Source organism: Bos taurus, chromosome 14 (genome assembly GCF_002263795.3).
Source record: "Bos taurus isolate L1 Dominette 01449 registration number 42190680 breed Hereford chromosome 14, ARS-UCD2.0, whole genome shotgun sequence".
Classification (NCBI taxonomy): Eukaryota; Metazoa; Chordata; class Mammalia; order Artiodactyla; family Bovidae; genus Bos; species Bos taurus.
The window spans coordinates 76,074,461-76,099,831 of record NC_037341.1 but is presented as its reverse complement, the minus strand read 5'-3'; the positions used below and the strand labels follow the sequence as shown (position 1 = coordinate 76,099,831).

Genomic DNA, 25,371 nt, shown 5'->3' with positions numbered 1-25,371 from the left:
ACTCTTCCTCCCAGATTCCAGAAGCGCTGCCTCTCTTTGGTGGGAATCCTTTATTTGCTCTTCCAGACTCACCTTTTATCCCTCCTGACCTCTTTGCCCTCCAGGAAGCTGAATTGCGGGTTTGCTCTCTGACTTTGATTTGGGGTGAGCCAATGGGAAATATGAGGAGGAAGTCAGAAAGCAGGTAGAGAGTGGTTTTGGAGCATTTATTCCCCCATTCTTGCCCTGCCAGGACTTAGGTTAGCAACGGCTGCAGTTGCTACCAAAAATCCACAGCCCCTGACACGTGGCCGTCTCCTAGAACAGCTGCCACAGATTTCTTTCTGGGCCCTGATAACATGCCCTGCCCTTGTCCCCTTTAGGCTTGGCTGTGAAAACAGCTCCCTTGTAGCTAGCTTTGAGATGTATCAGCATCTCTTGTTGGGTACTCTTAGATTTGTCTTTTAATTTTCTTTGACTGACTTCTGTCAATAATCCCTTTATTAAAGCCTTCTTAGTTAATTTCCTTAAATGTACATTCTGTTTCGCCTGTACTCTGAGTAATAAAGCTCTGACAGCAAATCTTAATGATACTTTGGTAACACTAGGTGAATTCAGTCTCTTCCTGTAAGTAGTTTCCAGATCAAATTATTTCTCAGTATCATAAATTGCTCTGTAGTATGGTTATTAGGGCTTCCCAGGTGGCTCAGTAGTAAAGAATCTGCCTGCCAAGCAGGAGACACAGGTTCAATACCTGGGTGGGGAAGATCCCCTGGAGAAGGAAATGGCAACCCTTTCTAGTATTCTTGTCTGGAAAATTCCATGGGCAGAGGAACCTTGGCAGGCTACAGTCCGTGGGGTTGCAAAGAGTTGAACGTGGCTTAGTGAAACAATAGCTATGGTCATTCATATACCACTTCCCACTTGGAATCTTCGAGAATTGTGGGTTTTATATCTCTCAGGGTATTAGATCAGATCAGATCAGTCACTCAGTCATGTCCGACTCTTTGCGACCCCATGAATCGCAGCACGCCAGGCCTCCCTGTCCATTAACAATTACCAGAGTTCACTGAGACTCATGTCCATCGAGTCAGTGATGCCATCCAGCTATCTCATCCTCTGTCGTCCCCTTCTCTTGCCCCCAATCCCTCCCAGCATCAGAGTCTTTTCCAATGAGTCAACTCTTCCCATGAGGTGGCCAAAGTATGGAGTTTCAGCTTTAGCATCATTCCTTCCAAAGAAATCCCAGGGCTGATCTCCTTCAGAATGGACTGGTTGGATCTCCTTGCAGTCCAAGGGACTCTCAAGAGTCTTCTCCAACACCACACTTCAAAAGCATCAATTCTTCAGTGCTCAGCCTTCTTCACAGTCCAACTCTCACATCCATACATGACTACAGGAAAAACCATAGCCTTGACTAGACGAAACTTTGTTGGCCAAGTTATGTCTCTGCTTTTGAATATGCTATCTAGGTTGGTCATAACTTTCCTTCCAAGGAGTAAGTGTCTTTTAATTTCATGGCTGCAGTCACCATCTGCAGTGATTTTGGAGCCCCCCAAAATAAAGTCTGACACTGTTTCCACTGTTTCCCCATCTATTTCCCATGAAGTGATGGGACCAGATGCCATGATCTTAGTTTTCTGAATGTTGAGCTTTAAGCCAACTTTTTCACTCTCCTCTTTCACTTTCATCAAGAGGCTTTTGAGTTCCTCTTCACTTTCTGCCATAAGGGTGGTGTCATCTGCATATCTGAGGTTATTGATATTTCTCCTGGCAATCTTGATTCCAGCTTGTGTTTCTTCCAGTCCAGCGTTTCTCATGATGTACTCTGCATAGAAGTTAAATAAACAGGGTGACAATATACAGCCTTGACGAACTCCTTTTCCTATTTGGAACCAGTCTGTTGTTTCATGTCCAGTTCTAACTGTTGCTTCCTGACCTGCATACAAATTTCTCAAGAGGCAGATCAGGTGGTCTGGTATTCCCATCTCTTGAAGAATTGTCCACAGTTGATTGTGATCCACACAGTCAAAGGCTTTGGTATAGTCAATAAATCAGAAATAGATGCTTTTCTGGAACTCTCTTGTTTTTTCCATGATCCAGCGGATGTTGGCAATTTGATCTCTGGTTCCTCTGCCTTTTCTAAAACCAGCTTGAACATCAGGAAGTTCACGGTTCACATATTGCTGAAGCCTGGCTTGGAGAATTTTGAGCATGACTTTACTAGCATGTGAGATGAGTGCAATTGTGTGGTAGTTTGAGCATTCTTTGGCATTGCCTTTCTTTGGGATTGGAATGAAAACCAACTTTTTCCAGTCCTGTGGCCACTGCTATGTTTTCCAAATTTGCTGGCATATTGAGTGCAGCACTTTCACAGCATCATCTTTCAGGATTTGGAATAGCTCCACTGGAATTCTATCACCTCCACTAGCTTTGTTCGTAGTGATGCTTTCTAAGGCCCACTTGACTTCACATTCCAGGATGTCTGGCTCTAGGTCAGTGATCACACCATCGTGATTATCTGGGTCATGAAGATCTTTTTTGTACAGTTTTTCTGTGATTCTTGCTATCTCTTCTTAATATCTTCTGCTTCTGTTAGACCCATACCATTTCTGTCCTTTATCGAGCCCATCTTTGCATGAAATGTTCCTTTGGTATCTCTGATTTTCTTGAAGAGATCCCTAGTCTTTCTCAGGGTATAGCTGGGGCATTTTGCCTTTTGGAAGTAGCCAATAGATAGTTATCAAATAAATGAACAACGGAGTGAATGAAACAAATAAATATAACTTCTATAATTCAGCAGTAATCTAGCAAATGAGGGTTGATCTTTGAAAACAAGACAATAAAAAGCACATTTCAAATGTTAAAAAAAAAAACACACTACAGGCTCGGCAGTGAGATGGTAACACTCACTGAGATTCAGCCTCTTGGAGTCAACCATTTAGGAATGGAGAAAGAAGTCTCACATTAATGAAAACAATCTCCAGGGTTGGGAAGGACTGAGCAAGCGGTCTGGCAATGGAAATGCTCACGCTTTCACAGCCCTGCCTTTGGGGGCAATGAGATGTGAGAAGCTGCCTGGATCTTGGGCCTGAAGATTGATATCAGACCATGTGTACTTCTCCAGCTGTTGTTGCAGAAAATGGAACATTCTGACTGGCCGTTAATCATTAGAAAACTAACAGAGTTTAGCTGTGACATGTAAAGAGCGTGGAAGCTGTCATTCCTGTCTTTACCACTTGAAAAAGTTGAACAAACTGAAAACCCAATGACTTTTCTCAGACCTGTCAGAGAACTGAGGTTGCAAGGTCAACGCCCACCCCAATCTGGATAATCAGATGCTTTCAGAAGGTCATGGCCAGACCTGCTTATCTGGGCAGAAGCCCCTGGAGCTGTAACTGGGAGGGAACACGTAAACGGTCATTTTGACAAACTGCTATAGGTTGAGAGTAAATCATCAAGAGAATGAGAAACTCAGAGGGTCACAATGAGGGGGAAACTGATACTTTTATGGGTTTGACGTTGAGAAACTCCAGCAAATCCTCATGGTTGAGAGCCAAGAAAGATCTGCTTGTTGCTCTGGCAGTAAGAGGGGATAATTAATCATTGTTAAAAAACAAAACAAAACAAAACTCCCAGGGTGTATTTTTTTCTCCATCACAAAGGCCTACATCCAGGGAAAAAGATTACCAGAGTCTTATCCACCTTCAGGAAGGGCATTTCTCTCACTCTAGGCACTTCTAGCCTTCCTGTCTTATGTAATAGGATAAGAAGGACCTGTGAAGATCGCCTTCCAGGGACATAAGTGCCCTAAGAGACTGAGATTTAATCCTAAAGTCTGAGCTCTCCCCCATACCTTAGCACCATGTCAAAGGGGCTTCTGTATAAAAAGAGTGGATTGTAGTTGCAAAATGCAGACTTGCTCTGAGGAGGAGTATTTAAGGAAGGCCAAAGGCAACAGAGGAGATGGAAACAAGGGCGCTGGAGACATTTAGAAGGTCCAGCACCCACAGCTACAGCAAACGGTAAACACAGCTCGACTCCTAATGAGAGTAATATAACATCTCATTCTAAACCTTTTGCCTCAGTTCCCATTACATCATGTACAATTTTTAACAAAAATTACAAAGCACGCTAAAAAATTAGTGAAATACAGCCGGAAGAGCCAAAGAAAGCATCAGAACCAGACTGAGATGTAAAACAGATGTTGGAATGATCAGATAGAGAGTTTAAAATAACCATGATTAATATGTTAAAGGATCTATTGGAAAAAGTAGACATCATTCAAGAACAGATGGGTAATGTAAGCAGAGAGATAAAAATTCCAAGACAGGTTCTAGAGGAAATGTTAGAAATCAAAAATACTGTAGCAGAAATGAATAGTGACTTTGATGGGCTCATCAATAGACTGAGTATGGCCAAGAAAAGATTACATGAGACGTGTAGAAAGTTCCTGAACTGAAATGCGAAGAGAGAAAAAGAAAATAAAAACAGAACATCGAGAACTGTGAAATATTCTCAAAAAGTATTATATATATACACACACACAGAGAAGCAACTACCAATCTCTAATACTAAAAAAAGAACTTGAAGTAATTATGGCAAGAACTTTCCCAAATTAATGACAGACAACAAACCACAGTTCCAGGAAGCTCAGAGAATACCAAGCAGAAGAAATTCCCACCCCCATTCCTGAGCATATCATATTTGAATTGCAGTAAACCAAAGACAATCTTGAAAAGAGATAAGAGGGGAAAACATTACTTATAAAGGAATGATAATAAAAATTATGGTGAACTTTTCATCAGAAACCATGCAGGTAAGAAGAGAGTGGAGTGAAATATTGTGCCTGAGAAGAGCAAAATCATCAACCTAGAATTCTATGCATAGTAAAATTACTCTTCAAAAGTGAAGGAGAGACAAAGATTTTCTCAGAAAACCAAAAACTGAAGGACTTTGACATTAGCAGAACTACTTTTAAAAAATGTTGAAAGAATTTCTTTGGGAAGAAGTAAAATGATACAGATTAAAAACTTAGGTCTATAAAGAGAATTAAAGGGGAGAAGGAATAAGTAGAGGTAAATAAAAGTTTTATTTTTCTTATTTTTAATTGATCTGAAGTATAACTTTAAATAAAGTAGCAGTGTATTGGGTGACTGAGCATGGGGAGAAGTGAAATGACCGACATTAATGTCTTCAGGGCTGGTACGGAAGGCCGTTATAAAGCTCCTGGATTACCTGGTAGGTCAGTCAGTTCAGTCCCTCAGTTGTGTCTGACTCTTTGTGACCCCATGGACCACAGCACGCCAGGCCTCCCTGTCCATCACCAACTCCTGGAGTTTACCCAAACTCGTGTCCGTTGAGTCAGTGATGCCATCCAACCATCTCATCCTCTGTTGCCCCCTTCTCTTTCCGCCTTCAATCTTTCCCAGCATCAGGGTCTTTTCCAATGAGTCAGCTCTCGCCATCAGGTGGCCGAAGTATTGGAACTTCAACTTCAGTATCGGTCCTTCCAATGAATATTCAGGACTGATTTCCTTTAGGATGGACTGGTTGGCTCTCCTTGCAGTACAAGGGACTCTCAAGAGTCTTCTCCAACACCACAGTTCAAAAGCATCAATTCTTCAGTGCTCAGCTTTCTTTATGATCCAACTCTCACATGTATACATGACTATTGGAAAAATCATAGCTTTGACTATACAGAACTTTGTTGGCATAGTAATGTCTCTGCTTTTTAATACGCTGTCTAGGTTGGTCATAGCTTTTCTTCCAAGGAGCAAGCGTCTTTTAATTTCATGGCTGCAGTCACCATCTGCAGTGATTTTGGAGCCCTAGAAAATAAAGTCTGTCACTGTTTCCATTGTTTCCCCATCTATTTGCCATGAAGTGACGTGTGATAGTGGTTTAGTGTAAATGTGAAGGTAAACTTATTTTAAAATGTGTATTGCAAACACTGAAATTTTTGAATCATCATAGATATGTTAAGAGAAAAACAGAATTATATAAAATGCTCAATTAAAACCAGAGAAGGCAAAAAAAAAAAAAATAAAATAAAATAGAGGGAAGAAAAGCTTACTGTTAGGCCACCATAAGGCATCAGAGACCCCACCTGAACTTCATGTTAAATTTGAGTCCAAGACTATTCAGGTCACTTAAGAATGGATTTACTCCTCCTAGATGGAAACTATTTCTTTGGAATCCACACAAATTGAGCATGTTAATGCCTAATTTTGCTCAAGATCTCACATTAAAAACTTAAAAGTTTGTTTCTCCATGGCCAAAAAAACCCTATTTACTTTATAGTCCTTTCCCGAGGTTCTCCCCAAGACAAGCTCTGCCTTCAATTTCTTTTCTTTTTTGAGGAAGAAAAAGAAATTTTACTATATCATTCATCTATTTTATCATCTGTCTTCCTACCTATCTATGAAATGGATGTTACCATTTGAAGGACAGTGATTGGATGAGCCTATTTCATTCACAGTCCTATCTCCTTGGAATAGAGTAGTCCAGTGCCTAGGCAGGGCTAGATGGCATTGAGGGGCTTAATTTGGACCTTAATTTGGACCTGAGATTGTCTCTGTGTGTGTCAGACTATGAGAGCAGAACAGAAAATAACATATTTAAATGTCAAGTTATTTTGAGATTTCTCAAGCCTTAATTAAAGTTGCCTACAGGTTACACATTTGGAGCGCTTGATGAGTTTTTGAACGGAAGAAATAGTCCTTCTGCCAGATGGATTTTGCCCAAACTCTCTCAGCAATGTTTAAAATAGCATCTTTTTTTTCCTTCTGTCCACAAAATGCTTCTCCAGCATTCCACCAATGGAAAGTTTCGCTCACTAAATAGCTTAGTAAGAAGATCTCTAAATATTTCCAAGCCCACAGAGTTTCGGAAAGAGCACGTGCTGGAGGGTGAACAGCTGAGGTTAATGATAAGTGTCCCCAGGTCAAAAATAGTGAATAGAGCAACAGCTCGGAAAACGATGGGATGGATTCTAATTCCAGGTCTGCCTCTGTTTGCTGGGACCTTAAACAAGAACTTAAGGACCTTTTAGATGTTTCCTCCAAGCACATAAGTAATTATTGAGCACCTATCATGTATTCAGCAGGCCTGAAGGAAAAACACTAAAGCATGATATGGTTTTGTGCGAAGAGTACAGATTTTGGAACCAGATAACTCTACCATTTATTTATTTATAATGCTTAAAATTTTAAAAATTGAACTATAGTTGAACTTTGCTATTTATTAAGTATAGTTCTGAGCAAGATACTTAATCACTCTTTTGGGAAGCAAGACCATCTTTTAGCACCTACTATCGGAGAAGGCGATGGCACCCCACTCCAGTACTCTTGCCTGGAAAATCCCATGGATGGAGGAGTCTGGTGGGCTGCAGTCCATGGGGTCACAAAGAGTCAGACACGACTGAGTGACTTTACTTTCACTTTTCACTTTTATGCATTGGAGAAGGAAATGGCAACCCACTCCAGTGTTCTTGCCTGGAGAATCCCAGGGATGGGAGCCTGGTGGGCTGCCGTCTGTGGGGTCGCACAGAGTCGGACATGACTGAAGCGACTTAGCAGCAGCAGCAGCAGCATAGGTATCATTATCCTTAGGGAGAAATAGGTGTTTGTAGACTCCTGACGTTCAATTATGAAGGTGTAATTAGGTAAAACTCCTGGCTGAGAAGTTTTAAACCCTAATATGGGGTATGTAATTGTAACAAGTATCAATAAGTATAATAAACTTTATTATTCAAGGTTTTCCAGAGAAACAGAAAAAACTAGGGTGTGTGTGCACGCGCGCAAGTGCACACGTGTGTGTGCATTCGCACACACACACACACATTTAAGTATGTACGTATAAAAGGAGATATATTGTGGGTATTGGCTCACGTAGTTATGGAGACTGAGAAGTCCCACCGTCTGCCACATACAAGCTGGAGACCAGCAAGCTGGTGGTACAATTCAGTCTGGGTCCAAAGGCCTGAGAAAGCAGAAAGAGGAGCCTCTGGTGCAAGTGCAAGTCTGGGTCTGAATGTGCAGAACCAGGAGCTCTGATGCCTGAGGGCAGAAGGCAGATGCGCTAGCTCAAGCTGAGAGGGTGAATCTGCCCTTTTTTTGCCTTTTTGTTCTTTTTTTTTTTTTTTTAAACTTTACATAATTGTATTAGTTTTGCCAAATATCAAAATGAATCCACCACAGGTATACATGTGTTCCCCATCCTGAACCCTCCTCCCTCCTCCCTCCCCATACCATCCTGGTGATTCCTCCTATGTTGCTGAGGGTGATCTTCCTTACTCTCTTTGATTCAAATGCTAATTTATTCCCCAAACACGCTCACAAACACACCCAGAAACAATGCTTTATCAACTATCTGGGCATCCTTTAGGCTCATCAAGTTGACATACAAAATTAACCATCATATTACTAGCATGAGAAAGGTGAATAAGTGAATGAAATCGGTGATGGGAATGTCAGAAGCAAAAGGTATAAATATATTTAGTGTGAGATGACCTGTATGTGCAAAACTTGATAAATGTCAGGAGTCAGTAGCAATATGGAGGTTATATATGTACGTATTAGCATATTTACATACACATCTATTCTACACGTATAATATACACATATATTATACATGTATGTAATAAACACATCATATACATATAATATGTAATATGCACATATACAATAAACAATTATGCCTATATATGTGTTTATGTATACATATGTGCATGTTGTGCGCATACATCAGAAAGAGCTAGAATATTCAGATGGTCCATTGTCAGTCATTCGTTCCCAGTTCTTTTCCAGGCCTGCCACGTATGGCATCATAAATTGTGCACAGCACACACCAACTATAATATGACTGGAACACACCCTCACAGCCCTTTTTAGCAGAGCTGGTTTACGCAGAAAGCATTCACAAGGATAAGTAGAATACAAAAGAGCCTAAGAGCAAAAGAAAAACAAGAATGGAAACATAAAATGAGGTTTACACAAGATTGCGAACTCTGCCACCAGAGGGCTTCAAATTTGGCTTTAAGTCTCTTACATCATAAAAAGCAATCAGTTCTTAGTTTTAAGACAGAAATACCTCCTGAAGGGCTTTAGTAGAGAGGCCACTATGAAACTGGTGGACAACATGTTCATATTCTTATTACAGATGCGAAACTAAGCTTGCCAGCACCGTTTGTGATGTGGACCTCAGTAAACGCCGTGTGTCATTCGAAAGTCCAGTTCCATCAGAGCAATTCTGTGGGTGGGAAGGGCAGTCAGTGTAGGGCATATCAGATACTCCTCTCTCTTTGTTTTCAGTGGTACCCAGACTATCGAGAAAAAAATAATCCTCCTAAACAATGTCTTTCTCAACTGTTCTCTTGATTAGTAGTTTTTTCTAAGAGTTTGAGATTGTACGGACCATTATACTTTGGAGGCCAATCATGCAGAAACATATAAGAAATCCACTGTATGAACTGAAAAGGAAAGGAAAAAAGAAATTAGAGATAAATTAGGAGTGTGTAGAAATAGCATACTCCATAATGACCTAGATACTGTGCTAAGTTCTGGGGTTATAAAGATGATTAATATCTGTCCTCAAACCAAGAGGGCACCCACCTACACTGTTGGTGGGAATGTAAATTTGTGCAGCCAGCGTGGAGAACAGTGTGGAGGTTCCTTAAAAAACTACCATCTGGTTCAATAATCCCACTCCTGGGCATGTACCCGGAAAAGACAGAAGCGCTAAAAAAGATACATGCGCCCCAGTGTTACAGCATCACTACTTACAATAGCCAAGACGTGAAAGCGAGTGTGCATTGACAGATGAATGGATAAAGATGTGTTATACACATCTTTGTGTATGTGTTACACACACATATACACAATGAAATATTAGTCATAAAAAAGAATGAAATAATGTCATTTGCAGCAGCACAGATGGACGGAGACATTATCATATAAAACGAAGTAAGTCAGATAAAGACAAATATTATATTACGTATATGTGGAATCTAAAAATTAGTACAAATGAACCTATTTGCAAAACAGAAATGGACTCACAGACATAGAACACAAACTTATGGTTACCAAACAAGAAGGGACAGGTGGTAAATCAGGAGTATGGGATTAACAGATGCACACTACCAAATATAAAATAGATGCACAAAATTATTTACTGTAGAGCATGGGGAAGTATATTCAATATCTTATATAAACTATAATGGAAAAGGATAAAAAAAGAATATAGATATATACATATATATGTATAACTGAGTCCCTCTGCTGTATATCTGAAACTAACACAATATGGTAAGTCAGCTATATTTCAAATTAAAAAAAAAACTATCTGACCTCAAGTTTCTTGCGATTCAGGAGTGGGAGAAGCATGAGTGAGGTTATCCGACTTTTTCTAGTTGTCTAGTCAACCAGAAAATACTGATAGTGATATTAGTAATAGTGACAGTTTTATAGTAATAGCTAATATTTGGGGGTATTTTTCTAAGTTCTTTTTGTATATTAATACATATAATGCTTTTCAAATCCTATGAGGTAATTATGTATTATTATTACTCCTTTTAACTTTCATTTCATGAAGAAATGAAACCTCAGTTTGGAACCTTGCCCAGAGTCACACAGCTCATTGTTGATGAGTTGGATGCAAACCCAGACAGACTTCTTAAACAGAGACGCACAGTTCAGAATGATTAATGCCTTGATAACTGTAAGAAATGAGAATGCTTCCTAAAATGAAGAAGTTTCTTGACTAAAAGCATTTTCTCACATAGAATTATTCCCTATAGTAGAAATAAATCCAACTCTAAATACTGTCTATGGAAAAATAGCAATCATATCCCATGCCGAGTGAGAGATCACAACTTCAAATATCTACTCTCATTAAGCAAATTTCCAACTGGATTATATTTGGAAGGTAGGAGGTTAGGTCACCTAAGTAGGATTTTTGAGATATTCTTTAAATCTTTTCAGTGTTATTGGAAAATACTTCGTTGCTTGAATATTTTTTACCACTTCACTAAAAATAAATTCTTATGAAACTTTAGTGGGTTAGCAAATATCAGACGACATTCTTATGTCACCTCTGCCCAGGCTGCTTGCTCTTTGCCGTGACTTTGATATTCATAAAATTACTGCAAGGCAAACACATGTTAACCTACATGTTTGAGAAAAATCTCTGGGTATGGATTTTCATCAGGGTTAGAGGGTTCAGATTTCACAGAAACAAAACATGTAGCCCTCTTTCCCCCAAGAGGTCTTTATTTCAGAGTTGAATTGGCCTTAGAAGTGGATGATCAATGAAGAATCCAGGTAAAAATTCTAAGAAAGGAGAAAGGAAAAAAAGAATATCATGCACTTTTTACTCCATGCTTTACTTATATCCCTTCAACTATCCAGGAAGATATATGATACTCTGCTAGAAAATAGCTAACGATGTGATACGTTAATGACCACATCAACCTGGTGAGGTAGGTTCTCAGCCTACACTTATTGACATGGAAACTGAGGCCCAGAGTCCAGTGAAGTGACTTATTCCAGAACAGATACTTATGCTTTCCACTGTTGAAATCCAAGATCAGAGCTGACCTCAAGTCTTGAGGTCTTTTCTTTATACCCTAACTCTAGCGCTGCTAATGAAGCCATTGTTATTGTTCTAACATTACGGATTTGCCTATGGATGTCAGAAAAAATCAGGGAGGAAGCCTGCTAGGCTGGCCAGGATAAGCTCTGCCAAATTCTGAGCGTTAGATTCTTTACTCCCTCTCTGCTCTTCCAATTAATGGTAAAGATCCTTGATTTTCATGGAATTAGAGTTACCAGGTAGCCACTTTATGAGGAGTTCTGAGAACATCTGAATACAGGTTTAAACTGGTACTGATAACAAGTATCAGTGTTCTCCAAGCCAGGCTTCAACAGTAGGTGAACCTTGAACTTTCAGATGTTCAAGCTGGATTTATAAAAGGCAGAGGAACCAGAGATCAAATGGCCAACATCTGCTGGATCATGGAAAAACCAAGAGAGTTCCAGAAAAACATCTACTTCTGCTTTATTGACTATGCCAAAGCCTTTGACTGTGTGGATCACAATCAACTGTGGAAAATTCTTCAAGAGATGGGAATATCAGACCACCTGACCTGCCTCTTGAGAAATCTGTATGCAGGTGAGGAAGCCACAGTTAGAAGTGGACATGGAACAACAGACTGGTTCCAAATAGGAAAAGGAGTACGTCAAGGCTGTATATTGTCACCCTGCTTATTTAACTTCTATGCAGAGTACATCATGAGAAACGCTGGGCTGGATGAAGCACAAGCTGGAATAAAGATTTCTGGGAGAAATATCAATAACCTCAGATATGTAGATGACACCACCCTTATGGCAGAAAGTGAAGAGGAAGTAAAGAGCCTCTTGATGAAAGTGAAAGAGGAGAGTGAAAAAGTTGGCTTAAAGCTCAACATTCAGAAAACTAAGATCATAGCATCTGATCCCATCACTTCATGGCAAATAGATGAGGAAACAGTGGAAACAGTGAAAGACTTAATTTTTTGGGCTCCAAAATCACTGCAGATGGTGACTGCAGCCATGAAATTAAAAGACGCTTGCTCCTTGGAAGAAAAGTTATGACCAACCTAGACAGCATATTAAAAAGCAGAGACTTTACTTTGCCAACAAATGTCAGTCTAGTCAAAGCTATGGTTTTCCAGTATTCATGTATGGATGTGAGAGTTGGACTATAAAGAAAGCTGAGTGCTGAAGAATTGATGCTTTTGAACTGTGGTGTTGGAGAAGACTCTTGAGAGTCCCTTGGACTGCAAGGAGGTCCACCCAGTGCATCCTAAAGGAAATTAGTCCTGACTATTCATTGGAAGGGTTGATGCTGAAGTTGAAACTCTAATCCTTTGGCCACCTGATGTGAAGAACTGACTCATAGGAAAAGACCCTGATTCTGGGAAAATTTGAAGGTGGGAGGAGAAGGGGACAACAGAGGATGAGATGGTTGGATGGCATCACCAACTTAATGGACATGAGTTTGAGTAAACTCTGGGAGTTGGTGATGGACGGGGAGGCCTGGCGTGCTGCAGTCCATGGGGTCACAAGGAGTCAGACATGACTGAGCGACTGAACTGAACTGAACTGATAACAAAGTTGTTCACAGGAATATTGTGAAACTTAGGTGAGGGTTGCTCTTTGCTCTAAGGAAAAAGATGTTACACAATCAAAGACACTGTCTCTTAAAAAATGTGATGAAAATACAAACACGTTTTTAAAAACGTGGGTAGTATTCACAGTATTGAGCTAGAAAAAGATGGAAGTAAAATTTTTCTCCTTCAGTATTAATCAGTCTTCTTACCCCTTTCATACTTCCAATGTATCTACTATTTCTGTATTTTAGGAAAAGCAGTGTTGTGGAGGAAGTGATAACAGAGTTATTCTGATGAAGAATAAAAGTATGGAATTAAAATAGTTGGAAATAACTAAAACTCTGCCTTATGTGCTTCTGTGTGCTAAGTCACGTCGGTCATGTCTGGTTTTGAGATAGTATGGACTGTAGCCGGCCAGGCTCCTCTGTCCATGGGGATTCTCCAGGCAAGAATACTGAAGTGGGTTGCCATGTCCTCTTCCAGGGAATATTCCTGACCCAAGGATCGAACTCGCATCTCTTTTGTCTCCTGCGCTGGCAGACGGGTTCTTTACCACTAGCGCCACCTGGGAAGCCCAGAACTCTACCTTGGTACTCACACTTTGAAAACTGAGTGTTTAAGAGAAACAGGCAAACGTTGTTTGGAGGGAACAAAAAAGTTTAAAATTATTTTGCAAAATATTTGGCCTTTTCACAATGGCTTAGAGTAAATATTTGTTAAATATTCTGCTAAATATGCAGAAGGTGTGATTTGACCAATATAGCTGGTGGAAGTCAGAACTTAAATACTTTAAATGAAATCCAGAGTACATAAAACATCAGTTCAGTTCAGTCACTCAGTCGCGTCCGACTCTTTGCCACCCTATGGACTGCAGCACACCAGGCTTCCCTGTCCATCCCCAACCCCTGGAGCTCATTCAAATTCATGTCCATTGAGCTGGTGATGCCATCCAACCATCTCATCCTCTGTCGTTCCTTTCTCCTACCACCTTCAATCATTCCCAACATCAGAGTCTTTTCAAATGAGTCAGTTCCTAAAACATATCAGTGCCTAAATTCTACTCAATAACTTGTTATGTGTGATGAAAAAAGAATGTTGTACAACAAAAGAAATGCAGAAAGTAAACGATTGTGTTTATGAAAATAAATAGGCCCAGAGGAAATTAATTCATTTAGAAAATATTTATTAAGGACCTATTATTTTCTATGCACTATTTAGAGAAATGAAAATTAAAACAACCTATTAAAATGCAAAACCAGTGAGAGTAATGAGGTAATATCACTGATGCTAGGGGAAAATAGCTTTATATTGCACGTTGTATCATAAATTGGTTCAATTTTTCTAGAAAATCATCTGCCCATATATTCCAAAAGTTATAGAAATGTTTCCACTTTTCGACCTAGTTATTTCACTTTGGGGAATAAACTTTAAAGAAATAAAAGAAAAGGAAAATGACTTTACAAGGACAAACACAGCAGTCTTATTCTTAATAAAAAAGCTGACAAAAAGGGCACAAGGCCGAATATGCACGCTCAGGACAAAATGAATATGCGTTAGTACATTTACAAAGATAGAAAGATAATGATGTTAACTTATTTATTCAGTAGCTATTTATTAGGCGTTTATGTGGGGCAGGCACAGCCCTAAGGGCTGGGGATCAAGAGCAGATTGAGTGTGGTGTCTGCTAGGGCCTGTGTCTTTGTGCACAGTGGAAAAATACAGCCTCTCTGGGCAAATGCAGTCCTGTAGGTCAAGCTTGGCCAGAAAAATGCCCCCTTTTTCAAAGTAGAGGGCACCTGTGCATGAGGGGAATACAACAGCAGGGCTCACACTCAGGAGCGGCGTACAGGCTGCATTGCAGACCTCCCAGCCCTGCCCTGGACATCCTGATGCAGAGGGTGACCAGCACGACCATCCAGAGTAATCCTGGTGCTTACAGTTTAGTGAGGAAGGAAGAAAGACGCCGAGGAAATAAATGCACCAGTGAGTGCATGCTTACAAAGGTAAGTACTCTGAAAGAAAGGAATGTAGCCCAACCAGAGCATATGGCAAGGAGACCAGGGAGGTCCCTACAGTGGAGAATAAAAGAGGTCCCCAAAGAACCTGAGGTTAGGTTAATGGGGTGGGTAGTGCATTTGGGCAGAGGTAAAAACTCCCCATGGTTGCTATGGAAAAACAGCATGGAGATTCATCCAAAAAATTAAGACTAGAAGCACCATATGATCCAATTGTTCCACTTCTGTATGTTCATCCAAAGAAAACAAAGACTAATTTGAAAAGATATATGCACCCCTATGCTTGTTCATTGCACCTCTATTTACAATAGCCATGATATGGAAACAGCCTTAGTGTCCATCAGTGAAAGAATGAAGAAGATGTGGTATACATACGTAAAATACATAACCAGTGGGAATTTGCTATAAGATGCTGGGAGCTCACCCCGGTGCTCTGTTACAACCTAGAGACGTGGGATGGGGTGGGAGGTGGGAGAGAGCTTCAAGAGGGGGGACTTATGTATACCTATGGTTGATTCATGTTCACGTATGGCAGAAACCAACAAACCAACAGTGTTGTAAACAACTCTCCTCCAATTAAAAATACATAAATTAAAAAGAAAAGGCGTGGTAGATACATTCAATGGAATTCTACTCGGCCATAGGAAGATGAAATCTTGCCACTTGTGACAAGGATGGATCTTGAGGGTATTGTACTGGGTGAAATAAGTCAGATAGAAGAAGACAAATACTATATGTTTTTACTCATATGTAGAATATAAAAAGCAAAAACAATGCAAAATAAATGAATAAACCAAACAAAAACATAGATACAGAGAACAGAACACTAGTTACCATAAGGGGTTTGGAGGACAGTGACATGGATAAAAGGGGTCAAGTATATAGACAGATGAAAACTACATTTTTGGTGCTAAGCTTGCAGCAGTATAAGTCAAAATGTAATGTATGCATGAAACATACCTAATGTCATAAACCAACATTACCTCATTTTTAAAATTTAAAATTAGGAAAAAATAAACCAACCCTCCACGGTTTGTTGGCATGTGGCACATTCAAGGAATTGAAGTACGGATTAAAGTGGGCAGGGGGAGTGTGGTGCACCCTGCAGTGGAGAGGTAGGCAGGAGCTGGATTCTGCAGGGTCTTGGAGGTCAGGCAAGAGCTGTGATCTTATTCTCTGATCTTATTTCTAGGAAAGCACTGACAGCATTGAGTGGTTTGAGTGGTTTTAAGCAGGAGGGGAATGACACGGTCATCCCTATTTCTGAAAGACCTCCCAGCCTATGAGTGGGGCCTGGATTACAGAGGGCGTGGTGGTCGGGGTGGGAGACTTGGAGCAGCGGCTGCAGTTGTCCAGTGAGAGAGGGAGGTGGTGTGGACGGAAGTGTGGGCAGCAGAGAAGGAAAGGTACAAATGATCGGAGACACACTTTGGAGGTGAAACTGATAGGTATTAGGTGTGGACCCGCCATGTAGGGTGAGTTGAAGGGGTGCCACGCAAACCTTTTTTTTTTCCCAGTAAATTTCAAAGGTTAACAGTGTAAAGAGCTTAGTTTTATATTAGTTTCCTGGGGCTGCTGTAACAAATTCCTGCAAAACCAGTGACTACCAACAGATATTTATTTTCTCACAGTTCTGGAGGCCAGAAGTCCAAAACCAGGACGTTGGCAGGGCTGGCTCTCTCCGAGGACTCTAGGAAAGAATCCCGTCTTGCCTCTCCCAGATTTGGTGGTTCCAGGAGTCCCTTGGCTGTGGCTGTGTAACTCCAGTTTCCGCCTCCGTCTTCACGTGGCCGTCCCCTCTCCTCCTTGTGTCTGTGTGTCTTCTCTTCTGTCTCATGTGAGGACACTTGTCATTAGATTTAGGGCCCATCCGACGAAATCCAGAATGATCTCACCCTGAGATCCTTAGCTTAACTGCATCTGCAAGCTCTTCTCCCCACCTCCCCCCCACCGCCGACTCACAGGTTCCAGGGATTAGGGCATGGATATGTCTTTGTGGGGGCCAACGTTCAACCCATTACAAGCATTATGTGAACAATCTTTTATATACTGCTTGACTTTCCTGGTGGCTCAGACGGTAAAGAGTCTGCCTTCAAGGCTGGAGACCCGGATTCCATCCTGGGCTGGGAAGGACCCCTGGAGATGGAAATGGCAACCCACTCCAGTATTCTTGCCTGGAAAATCCCATGGATGGAGGAGCCTGGCAGGCTACAGTCCATGGGGTCACAAAGAGTCAGACAGAACTGAGCAACTTCACTTTTTCCTTTCTTTCTTTTTTCACTTTGTATGGGCTACCAGGACTGACCTTCACGCACACATATTGTCCCACAAGTCTTTTGAGAAGCTCTGAAAGGTCTGCCTTCACCTCCCAAAGCAACTGCTAAATCTAACGGATTGATGCTTGTGAAACCTCTGCATCTCTATGCTAAGCATCTGTATGCTCCATCATTGCGTGCAATCCGAGCATTTTGTCACCTGATGTTGGAATCTTGCTGTTTCCTCGTCTCTTATTTGTAAGGCCCTTGGAGGAGGTGATTGTTTACCTTTCTTGTTCACCAGGCCAGGTGTGGCCTTCCTTGAGGCACTTCACATTATGCTGTAAGGTGTCTCGAATATAATTTTTTAAAATCAAATCACAATTAACTACTTAATTAATTAGAGATTTCTGAATAGCACCTGCAAACTATTTTGGTTGGCAGAATATCAGCGAGAATGAACACATTGTATAGTTTTTCTATAGCTGCTGGTGACTTAAAGATGGAAAGTTTTAGTTCTTACATTTTAATTGCTTAGTCTATTAAGATTTGTTTGAGCAAATTAATTATAAATTAGTGGTAATTCCTGTTGTAAAGCCATGCATGAAATGCTATGGAACAACAGGGAGCAAGCAGCTGGTTATTTTGGTGGAGGTTAGAGATGGCTTCCCCTGGAGGAGGGCATGGCAACCCACTTCAGTATTCTTGCCTGGAGAATCCCATGGACAGAGGAGCCTGGCAGGGCTCCTGGCAGTCCATGGGGTTGCAGAGAGCTGGACCCAACTGAGCGATTAAACAGCAGCAGTAGAGATGGCTTCAGGGAGGTGACATGTGAATTGAAGTCTTGGGAGGCGAACAGATATTTTCCAGGGGGAGGTTATCCAAAGAAAGATGAAACTGGAGGGATTCCTATTGAAATCATAAGAGCACTAGCAGGGGAAAAATTTCAGATGCATTTTCAGGAAAAGTGAGATTTTTAACAGATGCAGAAGAAGGAGAGGAAGCGGTTAAATATATTCAGTGAATAAGACTTGGCAATAAATGTATTTGTGAAAAAAAACAGCAGTGGAGTCAGAACTACTACAAGGCCATCGCCCAGCAGACCCTGGGCCTCTCTGTTAAAAATGGGGTGTCTGAACTCTTCAGATGTTAATTGGAAGTGCGGTCTGGGTTTTCTCCATGACAGGCTGTAAATCTATATTTTAGTCAGGGCTTTGCTCTTCTGGATTAGTATGTAATGTCCTTGAAAGCCCTCGGTTCTTTTTTCTTTCTTTTTTTTCCAAAGAAAAAAGAACCTTCTTCAAAAAGTTACATGATGCTGTTGGACTTAGCTAGTTTTTACAAAGGTCACAGCATTTTTGAGTAGTAAACACGATTGCTAGATCTTTCCAGCATCTAGATATTTGGCAGGCAAGCCTCCATTGCTGGAATAAATAACTAGAGGGCCAGGGGCATATGACAGCTGTGGGCCCGCGAAGCCTGGGAGTATCTGGGAAGAAGCAGACGCATCCTATCTCTCCTCAACCACGGCCAAGAAGACAGTCGAGGCAGAAATCTCCCTGTTGCTTGAATTAACCAGATTATTGAGCAAATTTAGAGCTTGTCTGGTCTACTGGTTTCAATTTGGCCTTACAAGCCCAGTGCGAAACAGGAGATTTATTTGAGAAACTGCTGTCAAGAATCTAAGAGTCCTTTCAATCGCAGTTCAGCAGCACCTGGATTGTATTTTTAGAGTATTTCCTCCCGTGATGATAATATCAGCAATTAACGTACTTGTATTTATAAAGCCTTATTCTTCAGGGAGTACTCGACCCTTGAGAGAGGTCACCTAATTAATTTCTGCAATGTTTTAGATTAGACTGTTGCTTGTTTTGTGACCTTGAAGACTGCAGTGATTATTAAGTCACTAAAATATTAAATCACTTTTGCAAGGACTCCCAGTAAGGAAGCAATAGGAAACAGGCAAAGAACACACAAAGACCTGGATATTCTGGGAAGCGTTTTCACTCCTGCAACAGAGCAGGACCCCCACAGGCATGCCCACCCTGTTTTAAGCAAGGAGGAAAAATTAAAAAAGAGAATCCACATTATCAACAGAGAAATAACATGCTTCAATATTCTAAGGAAACTTTAGTCATACTCATATAAACTCATCTGAAATAGTCATATCTCTGGAACCTTGAAGATAACTTCTTAGCAGCTCTGAAATAAAAGGTTGAATGAGCACCTTTCTTCCTGGTATGGTAGAAAGATCACTTGACCATGATCCATGAAACTTGTGTTTGAATATTGTTCCTTTCACTTATTAGCTATATTATCCTGGGCAAGATAATTGATGCCTTGGAATTACAATTTTCCCAATTGTGAAATGGATATGTTAATAACTGCTTGACAGTGCACTCTACCTTAAGGGCCAAAATCCTAGTTCAAGACTCTATCATCTTTCACTTGAACCACTGCAACTGGCTTCTAACTGATCTCCTGTATTTCATTCTTGTTCCGCTGCTGCCTTTTCTCTGCATAGCTGTTAGAATGGTCTTTTAACATCACAGTTCAAATTGTATCATTCTTTTGCCTAAAATCCTCCACTGGCATCCATTGGTATTTCGAATAAAATGCAAGTCCCTTATCATGGCCTAAAAGATCTGTACAGTCTGGTCCTTGCCTACTTCTTTGTCCCCGTCGCTCCACAGGGCCCCTTATTCACTGAGCTCCAGCCATACTGACCTCTGTGACGTTCAGCCAGACATGGCTGCCTTCCCTCTAGCCTCCCACACGTGCGGTTGCATCATCCAGGAGGCTCTTCTGCCACGTCTGGAAGCTTGCTCCATTTACTCTCTCAAGGCCCAGTTGGAATACTATCCGTCCAGAGGGGTGTCCCTGGACACTGTATGTGAAGTGGCATCCCTGGTCACTTTCCAACAATTTTTACCTCCATAGCAGTTATCACCACGGGAGTCTATCTTATCTAGTTAGTTGTTTATTTATGGTGAGGTTTATCCCACAAGACTGTAAGCTCTTGTTCACTTACACAGTACATTCCCAGAGTTTAGAGCAATACCTGACAGTCTAGCATTTACTAGGCACTCAAAATAAGGGTTTATCAGATGAATACATGAGTGTAATAATATATATGAAATGTTTAGCCCATAAAATGCTTAAATTTGCTGTCGGTAGCATCAGACCTTTGTATCCACAGGTTGTGCATTTGCACACAGGTTGTGCAGGCTGGTCTGTTGAATCCTGGGGTGTGGAACCCTCACACGAGGGACCCACAGACACAAATGGCTGATTCTACTATGTTATTTTACATAAGGAACTTGAGCACTGGTGAAATTTGGTATCTGTGGGGGTCCTGGAACCAATATCCTGGTAGATATTAAGGGTCAACTAGAAGCTGAGAGGACCCCATGCCTGAAGGGCGGCGGCCAAGAGGAGTTACCCCACGTCCGTGGTCAGGGGCAGTGGCCGAGAGTGCCAGACTGCGACGGTGCAGGAATGGCGGAGAGGAGCTACCCTGCGTCCGAGGCCAGGGTGGCGGCCGCGAGGAGCTACCCCACGCCCCCAAGCCCGAGGCCCAGAGCGGTGGCCGGGAGGACCAACCCCACGTCCAAGAGCCATGGCTGCGCAGGGCGCAGGAGGGCCTAGAGGAGCTATCCTACGTTGAAGGTCAGGAAGGGCGGCGGTGAGGAGATACCCCTCGTCCAAGGTAAGGAGCGGCGGCTGCGCTTTGCTGGAGCAGCCGTGAAGAGATACTCCATGCCCAAGGTAAGAGAAGACCAAGTAAGACGGTAGGTGTTGCAAGAGGGCATCAGAGGGCAGACACACTGAAACCATACTCACAGAAAACTAGTCAATCTAATCACACTAGGACCACAGCCTTGCCTAACTCAATGAAACTAAGCCATGCCCGTGGGGCAACCCAAGATGGGCGGGTCATGGTGGAGAGATCTGACAGAATGTGGTCCACTGGAGAAGGGAATGGCAAACCACTTCAGTATTCTTGCCTTGAGAACCCCATGAACAGTATGAAAAGGCAAAATGATAGGATACTGAAGGGAGGCCTGGTGTGCTGCGATTCATGGGGTCGCAAAGAGTCGGACACGACTGAGCGACTGAACTGAACTGATTCTTACTCTTGGGGACTCACCTTTAGGACAAACTTCTCCTGGCCAATAGCAAATAATAATAACAATAGCTAATATCTATTGAGCTCCTAATAGATGCTGAACATTTCTCTAAGTGCCTTTAATGAATTAACTCACTTATCAATCCTCTAAGATATGTGTTAATATTATCCAACTTATTAGGATGAGGGACAGATGGTTCAAGAAACAAAGAAACAAAGGTTTTGTTCCTAAGTAGAGGGATGGGGATTTGGACTCAGGTAATTTGGTCCCACAGCGATAATCATTATCACTCACCTACTCAAACTACTGTCTTATCCTGGCATCCCAGCTTTCCAACAATCTGATGTCTAGCTCTCCCAATCTCTTCTTTCATCATTCATCCATCCGTTCATGCATTGAACATCCATTGTTCAACATATACTGAGTGAATACCTTATGCCAGGCACTGACCTAAGTCTTGGGCTTAAATGGTCTTTGGAGGAAGGGAAAGGATAAATAGAAATGTGAAACTCTTTATTTTATCCATGTTGTCAGCGCAATAAAACCACTGATGAATTTGAGCAGGAATTTTACGACTTAAGACTTCTCTTTTATGACAAATGACAAGGTGTCTTTTGAATACCTGATTTCTCCAAACACTGCCCCAGCTTTCAGAGTGACCAGAACTTGAGTTCCATCAGCACCTCCAAGAACTTGGACTTCTCCTTGCTTAATGATATACATTTCCTTGCCAATTTCTCCCTGTATGCCAAATAAAAAGAGGAAATGATAGTCACTTTATTCTTGACAATTATGCCCCAAATTAAAGAAATATACACTCCTCTAGATGAATAAACATAAAGGAAAGAAGCGTAAAAGTAATTATTTGAAGTCTTAAGGGGGTTATGGACATTAGTTTGATATATCGTGTGAAAAGAAACGATAAGGAAAGTGATACTCTTCAAAATGAGAGCACTGTGTGCCGTCACTGGATAGTCAAAGATATTTTAGCTAGCACATTGTTTCAGGAATGGGATTGGAGAGAGGAAATTAGAGACTGTAAGAATAGCAACCTTTTCTTTTTTCTTTTTTGGTGACCACTGCTTTGTTTTGAAGAAGTTGCTTAATTTATGCAGAGAGTATGGGTTACAGTCATTCAGAGATGAACTCTGCTCATCTGCCTATAGCACTGAGATCTCATTTTAGTAATTGGGGCATAGGAGGCCCTTAAGCTATTATTCTTGTTCCACATTGAAAGTGTTAATGCAGCGGGTTATTTTTATTCAGTTCTTATTTATCTCTGGGGACCCTGGAACCAGGGCAATGACCCTTGTTCAAAGCCCCGAGAACTAAACTCCTGGAGTGTTCACAGAGCCCCTGGTTAATGATGCTGCTCTGTATGCCTCAGGCAGCGTGGCGGGATGGACCCGGCTGTCAACACTGTTTAATGTAAACACGAAGATTTACGATGTGTACTTGGTGTCTAGTTTGTAGTCTGAACCATGGCTGGTCATGCAGCTGTGTGGCCAGACCCATTTAAAAATTCTAGACTCCAAGACTGTGTTGAGTTTTCCTAGCAGAGATGTTTTGTCCTTGTCCACGGTGGGTGATAAAGATGAATTTCATGTGACCCTCGTGGAAGTAGGACCTAGTAAATCTGCACCGTATTTTTCTAGTCTTTGCCTATGAATGTCTTTTTCTTGCTTTTCCTGCACTGTATGCTTTACTATAATAAATCTTAGTTGATAAATACCATTTTATATTGAGTCATGCAAATCACCAAACTAGTGGGTGATTGTGGGACCCTTGGAACACATCTCACTCCAGGATCCAAAAAGAATAAATATGCTTTACAAGAGACCTGAATGGCACTTGGGTCAAGAAAAGCTGTTAAACTTTAAATAAGACAGTTGTCATAATACTAGGCAAACTGGATAATAGTACCTATATGTCTTAATGAGTTGAGTCTTGATCAATCTGAGCTATTAAAAATAGCATGAATACAATAAATTCTCTTATACTTGGCTTAGGAGGGGACTAGATTATTTGAGTTCATCAAATATTCTTGTTAATCATATTTTCAGAAGATTAGAACACACTAAAATTAATTTAGGATTAAACAAGGTTGATTATAGTTTCTGCTCTGCAAAGACTGAGACAATGTCTACTTTGTTCCAGTGCTGAGCATAGGAATTATGACGTAGACAGCTCATTTATGAATAATTTATAATTTCACCATTCTCTGGGAAGTTCTTTAATACCAGGGGTTATTTTCCTGATCATTACTTACTGTCACATTCTAACTGTTAGGTTAAGTTTGAAGTTTTTGGGTTCTATCTCTTAGCTGACATCTGTGACATTCTCATTTTATCTCCCTATGACTTTTATGAGGAAGTTAGCATAGATATTATTATTTCCATTTTACAGAAAGAAAATAAAGGCACAGATTGACTTACTGGCTAATATTGGGCTGAGTAACCAACGCTCCATGACAGTAATTAGAAGCAAAAGGAAGCCTAGAATGCACATCTCTGGATGAAGCAATGCAAAAAGTATATTTAAATTCTGCATTGTGGAGAATATTAAGCATATATTTATTCCCAAATGTAGATCTGAGTAGAAATTCCAATACAGATGGATCTAATTATAGTTATTTCCATAATATCAATACTAATAATACATCTTGCATTTTGCAAAGTATTTTTAAACTCACAATGTCAGATTTTACATTGCTCCTTATTTTATGCCTGTGTTTGTTTGATCAGAACATGCTACTTTATAGCTGCAAAATATTTTCATAGATATTAACTTATATAATTCTTGCAAAAATCTCAGTGAGGTCATATAGGAAAGATATCATTAGTTGTATTTAAATTTGGTAGTGTGTAAGTCATTCAGTCATGTCTGACTGTTTTCAGCCCCATGGACTATATAGCCTGCCAGGTTCCTCTGTCTATGGAATTCTCCTGGCAAGAATATTGGAGTGGTAGCCATTCCCTTTGCCAGGGGATCTTCCTGACCCAGAGACTGAATTCAGGTCTCCTGCTTTGCAGATCAGATTCATTACCATCTGAGCTACCAGTAGAGACTTGAAAAGTTAAGTGTCTTGGGCAAATTCGTGAGGCTGGCAGACGACAGCATTAGAACCAGCAACACCTGAGTCACCTGACTATATAATATGTCTATTAAATATGATATAGTATATCTATACATACAGAACATATTTAATGATGAATCCAATATCAAGACTGATCTCTTTAAAACCAACAAAATAGCTATGAGTTATTTTTAAAATGAGGGAAAGTGTCTGAAAATTAGTTTTTCAAGAAATACTCCAAGAAGTAATGATTAGAACATGGTCATATTCCTTCATTTTTTGCATGAAGTCATTCTCAAGGAACTGGAATGATTTTTCAAAGGCAGTTTTTACAGCTGACTGGAGGTAGAAGTACATAATGGGTACTTAAATATAGTTCAGCACTTTTAATTATTTTTTAATGATCATTTCAATAATTTTTCAAGGAGATCTGGCATAATCACCGAACCAAAACTTCCACTATTTCTTGCATATTTCTAGGCTAATTTAAGACTTTCCTGCAAGTTTAATTAGCATTCAAATGAAGTAGACATTCCTTAGAGAAGAAGGTCTGACAGCATGTGCAAAATAAGACCAAGCCAAGCTTTGGTGGTTGGTTTACCTGCTAATTTGGAGAAAGCATAGAAATGCAAGCACTTCATATACAGTAGGGTAACTCTTCCTGAGAGAGCATTTAAAATTTTCAGAGTTCCCCTGTGAAAGGCTATTCCAAGCCTGGCAGGGATATTATGACACTCAAATTAATTCTTGCAAATTAATCCTGGGA

At 40.8% G+C, this 25,371-nt stretch overlaps 1 protein-coding gene across 1 annotated transcript in view; it reads right to left on the bottom strand.

Moving 5' to 3' along the window:
- The window catches only part of CNGB3 (cyclic nucleotide gated channel subunit beta 3), a 189,631-nt gene that overhangs the window by 4,194 nt on the left and 160,066 nt on the right, over nucleotides 1-25,371 (bottom strand). The window contains exon 15 of the mRNA XM_015474554.3: nucleotides 22,152-22,270. Within this exon, the coding sequence (XP_015330040.2) occupies nucleotides 22,152-22,270 (119 nt within the window). The remainder of the gene's footprint in view (nucleotides 1-22,151; nucleotides 22,271-25,371) is intronic.